The sequence below is a fragment of the Manihot esculenta genome, chromosome 17 (genome assembly GCF_001659605.2).
Source record: "Manihot esculenta cultivar AM560-2 chromosome 17, M.esculenta_v8, whole genome shotgun sequence".
Taxonomy (NCBI): domain Eukaryota; kingdom Viridiplantae; phylum Streptophyta; class Magnoliopsida; order Malpighiales; family Euphorbiaceae; genus Manihot; species Manihot esculenta.
The window spans coordinates 7888817-7899855 of NC_035177.2; the positions used below are offsets into that span (position 1 = coordinate 7888817).

At 43.4% G+C, this 11039-nt stretch overlaps 1 protein-coding gene and 1 long non-coding RNA gene across 2 annotated transcripts in view; one reads left to right on the forward strand and one right to left on the reverse strand.

The window, feature by feature from the left end:
• Positions 1-403: 403 nt before the first annotated feature.
• LOC122722202 (polygalacturonase-like) lies at positions 404-2299 on the forward strand. Its single transcript, XM_043952384.1, has 3 exons — positions 404-529; positions 617-922; positions 989-2299. The coding sequence occupies exons 1-3, from the start codon at positions 404-406 to the stop codon at positions 1655-1657; spliced, it is 1101 nt and encodes a 366-aa protein (XP_043808319.1). The 3' UTR covers positions 1658-2299.
• A 618-nt stretch (positions 2300-2917) lies between these two features.
• LOC122722314 overlaps positions 2918-11039 on the reverse strand; it is a 26947-nt gene continuing 18825 nt past the window's right edge. The window contains exon 2 of the long non-coding RNA XR_006349279.1: positions 2918-3240. This is a non-coding gene — a long non-coding RNA (uncharacterized LOC122722314). The remainder of the gene's footprint in view (positions 3241-11039) is intronic.

Genomic DNA, 11039 nt, shown 5'->3' on the forward strand with positions numbered 1-11039 from the left:
ACATGCACGCGTGAGGAAATGAATTGCGGGTGCGGTCTCCGGGCTCGTTTCGCGTCCAATACGTCCAGAATATTGTGGGAGAATGAAGAGGTTGTTGCATAAGTTATACAGGGTTCCAATATAAAAGAATATGTTAGAGAGAAATGCGGAAGTTGTAGTTTTTAGTTGCAGGTTAGCGTACGTAGGCCTTTTTTTTTAAGCTCAAAACATTTAACGCAAAACAAAAAGGAAAAACAGAAAACGGGATGTATGAAAATGCTACAGCCTGTAATAAACCTTGAGTAAATTAAACGAGCCGCCTGAAATATAAAAGGCCTTACAGAGGAGGAGAAATGCACAAACATTTAGAAATCAATATAGGCTGTAGATATCGAAGGAGAGGAAGCGCCTTGAAAAGAGAGATATGGGTTCCAAGGTACATGTGTGCGCAGCATATTTGGTGTTACTGTTCGCCTTTACCAGCGGAGCTCAGCCCAATACCTTTGATGTCACAAAATATGGTGCGAAGGAGGGGTCGGATATCACTAAGGTATGAAAGTAAACTCGGTTCTCGATATCGCGACGGTATTTCCTAGATTATTGCTGTCAGGTCTTTCATTGCCGTTTTCGTTTTTAGGCTTTACTGAGTGCGTGGAAGGGGGCTTGTGGAGCAGCGGGTTCCGGCAAAGTCGTGATACCAAAAGGGAAGTACTCATTAGGCGTGGTGGATTTGCTAGGCCCTTGCAAGGGTGCCATGCATCTTCAAGTGGAAGGAACGTTGGTGGCGCCAGCAAAAGCTAGCCAGCACCGCAAGAATAGCTGGGTTACATTGAGATACCTGGACCGATTAACGGTATCCGGTGGTGGGGCCTTCGACGGACAAGGAGAAATTGCTTGGCAGCGGGAGAGCTGTGGCGGCGGATGCAAGAAAGCACTTCCAGTTGTAAGAAAATCCGAACGCTACTTTACTAACGGTCATTCATAGGCCCGTTCATGGCAGTAATACTAACTACGTTTTCTCTGCGTAACTGTTCTATCAAAACTGTATCAGAACCTAAGGTTTGACTTCGTCACCAACAGCATAGTCGAGGACGTGACATCCATAGATAGCAAGCAGTTCCACGTCAATCTCCTCGGCAGCAAAAACCTTACCTTCCAGCGATTTTCGGTGAAAGCGCCGGGGCATAGTCCCAACACGGATGGAATTCACATTGGACGGTCGGAGGAGATCAACATTATTGATTCAAACATTATGACCGGTGATGATTGCATCTCCATTGGCCGGGGGAGCAGGCAAGTACGAATCACAAACGTAAGGTGCGGACACGGGCATGGCATTAGTATTGGAAGTTTAGGAAAGTACGAGAAGGAAGAACCTGTGTCTGGAATTTATGTGAAGAATTGCACAATATACGACACCGACAATGGCGTGAGAATTAAGACTTGGCCCGCATTGCATGGTGGCAGTGTGTCGAATATCCAGTTCGAGGATATCGTCATGCAAAACGTCAGCAATCCCATCATTATAGATCAAATGTACTGCCCGCATAACGAATGCAATCGCAAGGTAACTTTTCAATTTTTATTTTTTCACAACAAGAAGGAGAATTTATATATATGGGTGTGTTACAATTATGCTAAAATATTGCGACTTTTTGCAGATGCCATCAAAAGTTAAAATAAGCGACGTCATCTTCAAGAATATTCGAGGATCGTCAAGAACGCCCACAGCCGTTCAATTGACATGCAGCAGCAGCGTACCATGCAAGAACGTTGAACTTTCTAACGTTAACCTCCAGTACACCGGATCTAAGGGTCCTGCAAAATCTATTTGTACAAATGTTAAGCCTAAGATTATAGGAAAGTTGATTCCGAGAGGATGTTAATGCACTCACTTGTTGATTCTTAATTTAAACGGAGAATGTTTCTCATTTGTCTGACGCACAGTATAGTAATTTTACAAGACTATCATTACACTTTTTAAATTTAAATGAACATAGTCAGATATGATTTCAATTTAGCTCTATCCAAAATAGAAAATCAATTTAAAAAATTTACCTATTAAACAATGTGCTTCATTTTACTTAAACAAATATAAAAGCTCACCAATTACTGAATATATCAATTGATATTAAAAGATATATTAAAAGAAAATCAATTGATATTAAATACTATATAAATACTTCTTTAAGTCCTCTATTTCTATTTGAAAAGTTAATCAACATATAAAACTTGGAATGCAAGATGAAATAATAAAAGATATATTATTGAATGAACTTAGTAATTTAATAGTGTCAAAATTCAAAATTAAAACGCGCTGTAAATTATGTTGCGGTTTTAAAATTCAACTATATCAAAGTTCAAGATGATACTTTTTAATTGAAACGCTATAATTTGAAATTAATAAATTTGATATAATGGAATTTATTTTCCTGTAGTCATGGGCTTAGCATTATAATTCAAAATTCATTTTCCTTTTCAATTAAAATAATGCTGTTCAAAAATATATATCAGGTTGTTCTAAATATTTATCCTTTCGCTTTTCTAGCATAATTTATTTTCCTAATAAACCATTTATCCGTGATCGGCTATGTAACTGTGCTGATTCTTTTTTCAATTCTTTATTCATTTATTCAAGAAGTATTTATTTGTTTCGGGAAAAAGGAGAAATATATATATACATATATCCCGTTGTGAAGAGATGAAGTCTCATATTAAGATGTTCGGAGATTATTATTGTGAATTTCTTTCTTTCTTTTCCTTTTCTTTTTTTTTTCTTTTTTATATTTGCGTTCCATTATAAATAAATAATTAAAATCGAAGCTGAGCATATTTTCGACGCTAAAATCAAGTACACGTAAAATAATACGATGCGCCTTCAGGTACCAAAGGAGAAAAGACGGAATAACGGCCTGTTAGTTCTTTTTTTCTTTTTCTGTTTTCCTCTTTTCATGTTGCACTGTACTTGTCAAAATTTTGTCCTACATGCACGCGTGAGGAAATGAATTGCGGGTGCGGTCTCCGGGCTCGTTTCGCGTCCAATACGTCCAGAATATTGTGGGAGAACGAAGAGGTTGTTGCATAAGTTATACAGGGTTCCAATATAAAAGAATATGTTAGAGAGAAATGCGGAAGTTGTAGTTTTTAGTTGCAGGTTAGCGTACGTAGGCCTTTTTTTTTTTAAGCTCAAAACATTTAACGCAAAACAAAAAGGAAAAACAGAAAACGGGATGTATGAAAATGCTACAGCCTGTAATAAACCTTGAGTAAATTAAACGAGCCGCCTGAAATATAAAAGGCCTTACAGAGGAGGAGAAATGCACAAACATTTAGAAATCAATATAGGCTGTAGATATCGAAGGAGAGGAAGCGCCTTGAAAAGAGAGATATGGGTTCCAAGGTACATGTGTGCGCAGCATATTTGGTGTTACTGTTCGCCTTTACCAGCGGAGCTCAGCCCAATACCTTTGATGTCACAAAATATGATGCGAAGGAGGGGTCGGATATCACTAAGGTATGAAAGTAAACTCGGTTCTCGATATCGCGACGGTATTTCCTAGATTATTGCTGTCAGGTCTTTCATTGCCGTTTTCGTTTTTAGGCTTTACTGAGTGCGTGGAAGGGGGCTTGTGGAGCAGCGGGTTCCGGCAAAGTCGTGATACCAAAAGGGAAGTTGTAATACCCGGCTAGAATCCGGCACCGGAATGTCTTTTGTCTGATGGAATCCGGGGTGTTGGGATTCTATATAAGGGTAGGAGTTATGGTTTCTATGTGTTATGAGGTGTTTGATGGTTTTACCGTTCTTTAGTTTTGAGTTTTGAGTGGAAATGAACCAAGGCAGAGGAGCCAAGTTCGGCCGCCGAAGATAAGTTCGGCCGCCGAAAGTGCCCAATGTTTGGCTTCTGAAGTTCAGGTTCGGCCCCCGAATGTTGCATGGTTTTGCATGCGATTCGGCAGCCGAAGCTGTGTTGGTCAGCCAGCTTTTGAGCCATCCTTAGTCAGCATTGTGGACAGGTGTTGTGTCCACCTTGTTGCCAGAAGTTGGCCACGTCTTCCTTGGTTTATTTGCTGAGTTTGAGCAGCTCATGCAGGAGTTTGCTCGTTTACCACGTTTTGAAGGTTGTGAAGCAAAAAGTGAGTTTGAGAGAGTTTGAGAGTGTGAGAGGAGGTGATCCGTTTTCCCTTGTTCAGAGTGTGTAGCTTCTTACTACAGGAGGTAAGTGATGTTCTTGAATATGGTTTCTGAAGGTTTTAAGGGGATTTGTGAAAGGAGATGCATGTTTAGGGTCTTAAATGATCGTTTTGATGAGTTATGCATGTATACATGTTTATGTGTTATGTTTGATTTGTTGTTTGGGGTTATTCAATAGTTTTGGACCCTTGTGATCAGATACTTATGATCTGTGTGTTGAGGAGTTGGTATATGCATGTTTGGAGTTAGTGAAGGGAAGGAGGAGATGGTTTGCCATTGAAACTGAGTTCTGGATGAACTCAGGTTCGGCAGCCGAAGGATCATTCGGCCGCCGAACCACTTGCATGGCGGTTTGGTTGCCACAGCTTGCCCCCGAGTGTTTTTGCATGTTCGGCTCTGTTTGGGGGATTCGGCCGCCGAAGGTGCCGCCGAAGGTGCTTGAGTTTCGTCTCTGGAGAGGACTTTCGGCCGCCGAACCTGCCGCCGAAAGTGCCCTGTCCAGCTTTCCTTTACATGTTTTCCATGGTTGTTCTACGGTGTTTTAAGGGGTTTTTGGGGAGATGTTTAGAGATATGTTAGAGTATGTTTGGTCCCTCATTTAAGTCTATCTGTGTAGGCACAGACCAGAGGAACCAGAGAGTTCAGCAGTGAGTACCGCTTCAGGAGTGCAGAGTCAGTCAGAGTCAGTCAGAGGTGAGTGGAACTAAACTTAAACTTTTAATTGACTAATGGAATGTTTTAGCATATCTCATGCATCATGATTATGCCATAGGTTGCTTGCATTAGTATCCACGACTATGTTGCATTGCATCGTTATTTGTTGATGTGGGTAAAGGCTGAATGATCCAATAGTCCCAGACAGGAAGTCCAGGACCCCATTCTACGGCCTAGCAGGTATAGAGAGTTCAGGACCCCATTCTACGGCCTGACAGGTTTGGTTTTGTACAGGAAGTCCAGGACCCCATGCGATGTCCTGGCAGATTTATTATTTATACAGGAAAACTCCAGGACCTCATCACTGGCCTGGAAATTTAAAATACGTATGTATGTATGTATGGATGTATGTATACATGACAGGAAGACCAGGACCCCATTCAACGGCCTGGCACGGATTAGATACTGGGACTAGATGGTGACAGGTTTACCCTAGATGTGAATTGTCTGTGATATGATGCATTCCATAAGATCATGTTTTAATGACAGGTGTTATTGTTCTACTCACTGGGCTATAGAGCTCATCCCTCTCCCTTATTCCCAGTTTTGCAGGTTTCAGTATACAGGTTGTACAAGGGCAAGTCAGAGGTGCATAAAAACAAAATAAAGAGCTTGTAATAGTTAGCGTGGATATGTAATATTAAAGAGATGTATTAGTTGTGTAAATAGTTAACGTGTGCTTGACTTAGTTATTCTGTTTTATCAGTCTTTTGGATACATGATCAAGTTATATAACTGTTTTACAAACAGGTGAAAAACCAGGCTTAACAGGTATGATTTAGCCCATCTAGAGCAAGCTCTAGTCAGGGGTACAGAGTACAAAGTATAGAGATTGTGCATGCACAGGTTAAGCCAGAGTTTCGAGAAAGAAAAGTTTTTATTTTCACAGAAAATATATGATCATGTATGAGTTTTTACAGGTACACAGAGAGTATAGCAGGCTTGCTACGGGTTCTGGCGGCCTTATGCCGACCTGAATCCTAGCGCCGGTAACGGTCCATTTCCGGGTCGTTACAGATTGGTATCAGAGCCCTAGGTTCACATGATCGGACCTATAGAGAGAGTGTCGGGCTCATAGAGGATAGAATTGGTCAAGCACAATAGGAAAACATGTCCACTTGGATAGGATGTTCGTCCTGTCTTTTGAAGTTATGATATGCCATGAATGCATGTGTATGATTGACAGCACATGTGTATTATTGACCTGTGCTGTATATATGCTGATGTGCTATCTTGTGTGTTTTGTGCTCAGGAAGTTAAGATGCGAGGAGCTCGTCGATCAGTTCGATTGACTAGAGATCCACCAGAAAGTGAGAGAGTAGATGCTCAACCTCCTGTTTTGCCAAGGGCAAGATCTCAGAGATCAAGCAGGGAAGGTATGTCAAAGGACCCTAGAAGGTCTTTAGACGAGAGCAGAAGAGGTGTTGTTAGGGGAGGAAGATCGGAGGAAGTGAGAGAAGCTATGGAGGTAGAACAGGCCATGGATGAAAGCATGGGTATTGGTAGGTCTGATGAGGGTATGGGAGAGTTTCAGGGAGGCACTCAAGCCTCGGGGTTTGGTTATCCATTCTCTTTTCAGGACCCAGATTATTCCATGGGAGATGTGTCGGAGTACTCCAGTTACATCCCATATTCTCCTTACATGCCATACATACCTCATTATGATCCACCATATCCCATGTATCCACCCTCACCTGTACATCAACGTACAGCGTATCCAGAACAAGATGAACCAGTACCTCCACCACAACCAGAACCAGTAATTCAGATACCTCGACCTCATTTACCCGAGAGAAGAAGGGTGAAAATGACAGAGTACCTGAAATTGGATGCTCCTAAGTTTAACCCAGGAGATGATCCATTTGAATACCTCAGATCAGTCAGGATGATAACCAGTGAGTTGGGAGCAGATGATTGTAGAGCCATTGAAATGGCAGGGTTCACACTTAAATGCAAGAAAGCTCAGGAATGGTTTAAAAACTATGTGGAACCCAGGATGGTCAGTATGTCATGGGGAGAGTTCGCCAATGAATTTGCAGGGTGGGCTTTTCCTGACAGCTCTAGGGAGATGAAAGTAGTGGAATTTGAGCAGTTGAGACAGACAGATGAAATGAGTGTTGATGAATTTACAGACAAGTTCCTGGATTTGCTTCAGTATGTGGGTCAAGCCTATGATACTGATCAGAAGAAGGCAAGGAGATATACTATGCGCCTTCATCCCAGGTATTTTTCCTTGATTCTTCCAGCAGAAAAGGAGAGTTTCCACTCTATAATGGATGCAGCCAGGAAAATGGAGGCAAGTTCCAATATTCAGAAACAATCAAGAGCACAGGCTTCGAGTTTTAAGGCCCCTAGTACAGGTACGTCAGGCAGTAAGAGATGGGATAAGGCAAAAGGAGCAAAGAAAAAGTTCTGGGGTAAAGTTAAGTCTGGTCTGGGATTTGGTAGTGGCTCAAGCTCTGGCACAGCTAATCCAGTATGTCAGAGATGTGGAAGACCACATAGGGGAGCTTGTCAGTTGGGATCTACAGCGTGTTATAGATGTGGACAGGAAGGGCATATTGCTCGGTATTGTCCTCAGATGACTTTTATGGCACCATCTCAGCAGATGAGTTCAGGCAGTGTAGTACAGCCAGCAGCTCCAGTCATGCCTCAGAGTAGTGGCAGAGGTAGACGGAGAGGGGCAGCCTCTACTTCAGCAGCAGGTTCCCGAGGTGGAAATCCGGTAGCCCCAGCACGGATTTTCACTGTGACTCAGGAGGAGGCTAACACGTCAAACACAGTGGTGTCAGGTAATCTCATCATTGGGTGTTCAGATGTGTATGCTTTGATGGACCCCGGTGCTTCTCATTCCTTTATTGCTTCGAGAGCCATAGAGCGATTGGGTTTGATCAGTTCTGAGTTAGAGTATCCTCTCTGAGTCAGTGGACCTAGATGTGACCCATCAGTGGCAGTGTCAGTCTGTCGTTTCAGTCCAGTGTTTATTGAGGGTAGATACCTTCCAGCTGACCTTGTGGTTCTAGATTTGACGGATTTTGATGTCATTCTAGGGATGGATTGGTTATCTACATATAGTGCTACGTTGGACTGTCGAGAAAAGCTAGTGAGTCTTAGAGACCAGGATGGGTCAGAGTGTGTCTTCAGAGGAGACAGGAGAGGTACACCCAGAGGTATGATTTCAGCCCTTCAGGCTCGTCGTTTGCTTAGGAGGGGTTGTCAGGGGTTTCTAGCTCATGTGAGAGAGCTAGACAGTCAGGTTAGGGAACCAGCCACAGTACCAGTAGTCCGAGAGTTTCTCGATATGTTCCCAGACGATTTGCCAGGACTACCACCTGATAGGGAGATAGGGTTTGACATTGAATTATTGCCAGGTACCAGACCTATCTCTATTCCTCCCTACAGGATGGCACCAGCAGAGTTAAAAGAGTTGAAAGAACAGTTGCAGGACTTGGTAGATAAGGGTTTCATCCGCCCTAGTACCTCACCTTGGGGTGCTCCAGTGCTCTTTGTTAGAAAGAAGGATGGATCCCTCAGACTTTGTATCGACTACAGACAGTTGAACAAAGTCACGATCAAGAATAGGTATCCCTTACCTCGGATCGATGATCTATTTGACCAGCTAGCTGGAGCAGGTTGTTTCTCGAAAATAGATCTGCGATCCGGGTATCATCAGTTGAGAGTGAGAGAGGCAGATGTGTCTAAGACAGCTTTCAGAACCAGATATGGGCATTATGAGTTCTTAGTGATGCCGTTCGGGTTGACTAACGCCCCTGCAGCATTTATGGATCTCATGAACAGGGTATTCAGTGAGTTTCTGGATCACTTTGTCATTGTGTTTATCGATGATATCTTAGTGTATTCCAGAGATGCAGAGGAGCATGCCCAGCATTTGAGGATTGTTTTGCAGACACTGAGAGAGCATGGTTTATATGCCAAGTTCTCGAAGTGTGAGTTTTGGTTACGGAGCATTGCCTTCTTGGGACATGTAGTATCAGCAGAGGGTATTGAGGTAGACCCCAAGAAGATAGAGGCTGTAGCTAACTGGTCCAGACCCACGACAGTAACTGAGATTAAAAGCTTTCTGGGACTGGCAGGTTACTACAGAAGGTTCGTTCAGAACTTCGCAAAGATAGCAGCTCCTATGACCAAATTGACTCAGAAGAACCAGAAGTTTGTCTGGTCAGACCAGTGTGAAGAGAGCTTTGAGGAGCTCAAGAGGAGGTTGACAACAGCACCAGTGTTAGCTCTGCCTGTGAGTAATGAGGATTTCACAGTGTTCTGTGATGCATCTCGAGTGGGATTGGGTTGTGTATTGATGCAGAGGGATAGGGTGATAGCTTATGCGTCGAGACAGTTAAAGAAGCACGAGTTGAATTACCCCACCCATGACCTAGAGATGGCAGCAGTTATCTTTGCACTTAAGATGTGGAGGCATTACCTCTACGGGGTTAAATGCGAGATCTTCACGGATCACAAGAGTTTACAGTACATCTTGAGTCAGAGAGAGCTGAATTTGAGGCAGCGGAGATGGGTAGAATTGCTCAGTGATTATGATTGTAAGATCCAGTATCATCCGGGTAAGGCGAATGTCGTGGCAGACGCCCTCAGCCGGAAGTCATTAGGCAGTCTATCCCATATAGCAGCAGAGCGGAGACCAGTTGTGATGGAGCTGTATAAGCTCTTTGACGTGGGATTACAGCTAGAGTTGTCTGGTACAGGTGCGTTGATAGCACAGATGAGAGTGACACCTGTGTTTCTGGAGCAGATAGCTCAGAGACAGCAGGAGGACCCTGAGTTGATGAAAATTGCCAGGACTGGTCAGTCAGGCAACAATGCAGAGTTCAGATTTGACAGCAAAGGGATCCTTCGCTATGGGAGTCGACTTTGTGTACCAGATAGGGGCAGTGTGAAGGAAGCCATTATGAGGGAAGCTCATAATGCGAGGTATAGTGTTCACCCAGGAGCCACCAAGATGTATCAGGATCTAAAAAGGGTCTATTGGTGGCCAGCCATGAAGAAGGAAGTGGCACAGTTCGTGACAGCCTGTGAGGTTTGTCAGAGGGTGAAATTAGAGCATCAGAAACCAGCCGGAATGCTTAACCCATTACCAATTCCAGAGTGGAAATGGGAGAACATAGCCATGGATTTTGTAGTGGGTTTACCAGTAGCGTCCAACAGGATAGACTCTATATGGGTGATTGTGGACAGACTCACAAAATCTGCTCATTTTCTTCCAGTACGAAGTAACTATTCTGTGGATAAGTTGGCACAGGTCTATCTGGATGAAATAGTGAGATTACATGGAGTTCCAGTGTCTATAGTTTCAGATAGAGGACCTCAGTTTACCTCCCGCTTTTGGCGGAGTCTGCAGAATGCGATGGGCACACGATTGGAGTTTAGTACTGCTTTCCACCCACAGACTGATGGACAGTCAGAAAGGACCATCCAAACCATAGAGGATATGCTTCGCCTATGTGTGTTAGACTTTGGCGGTTCTTGGAGGCAGCATCTCCCTTTGGTAGAGTTTGCCTACAATAACAGTCATCATGCTAGCATTGGGATGGCTCCTTATGAGGCGTTATATGGGAGGAAATGCAGATCACCAGTTTGCTGGGAAGAGGTAGGAGAAAAGGCTATTGCAGGGCCAGAGTTAGTAGACATTACCAGTAGAATGGTGCCCATGATCAGAGAAAGAATTAGAACAGCTCAGAGTAGACAGAAAAGTTATGCAGACGTTCGCAGAAAGCAGTTAGAATTTCAAGAAGGTAATTGGGTATTGCTGAAAGTGTCTCCAATGAAAGGAGTGGTTCGTTTTGGCAAGAAAGGTAAATTGGCTCCACGGTACATTGGACCCTTTGAGGTGTTGCAGAGGATCGGAAATGTGTCGTATAAGCTGGATTTACCTGTTTCTATGGAGAGAATTCACCCGGTATTTCATGTTTCTATGCTACGACAGTTCGTGTCAAATCCGAATCAGGTTCTGAGTGAGCCTGAGGTGGAGATTCATACAGATCTCACCTATATAGAGCAGCCAGTGCGGATTCTGGACACGCAGATCAGACAGCTAAGGAACAAGGAGATTCCAATGGTGAAAGTGTTATGGAACCACCATAATTTAGAAGAGTGCACGTGGGAGACGCGGGAGTCTATGCTC

What these genes read in the sequence shown, in the direction of transcription:
- LOC122722202 (XM_043952384.1), top strand. Translation starts at nt 404, where the DNA reads ATGGGTTCCAAGGTACATGTGTGCGCAGCATATTTGGTGTTACTGTTC. An exon ending in AGGGGTCGGATATCACTAAG is followed by an intron (nt 530 to 616) that starts GTATGAAAGTAA and finishes TTTCGTTTTTAG; the next exon opens with GCTTTACTGAGTGCGTGGAA. An exon ending in GCAAGAAAGCACTTCCAGTT is followed by an intron (nt 923 to 988) that starts GTAAGAAAATCC and finishes CAGTAATACTAA; the next exon opens with CTACGTTTTCTCTGCGTAAC.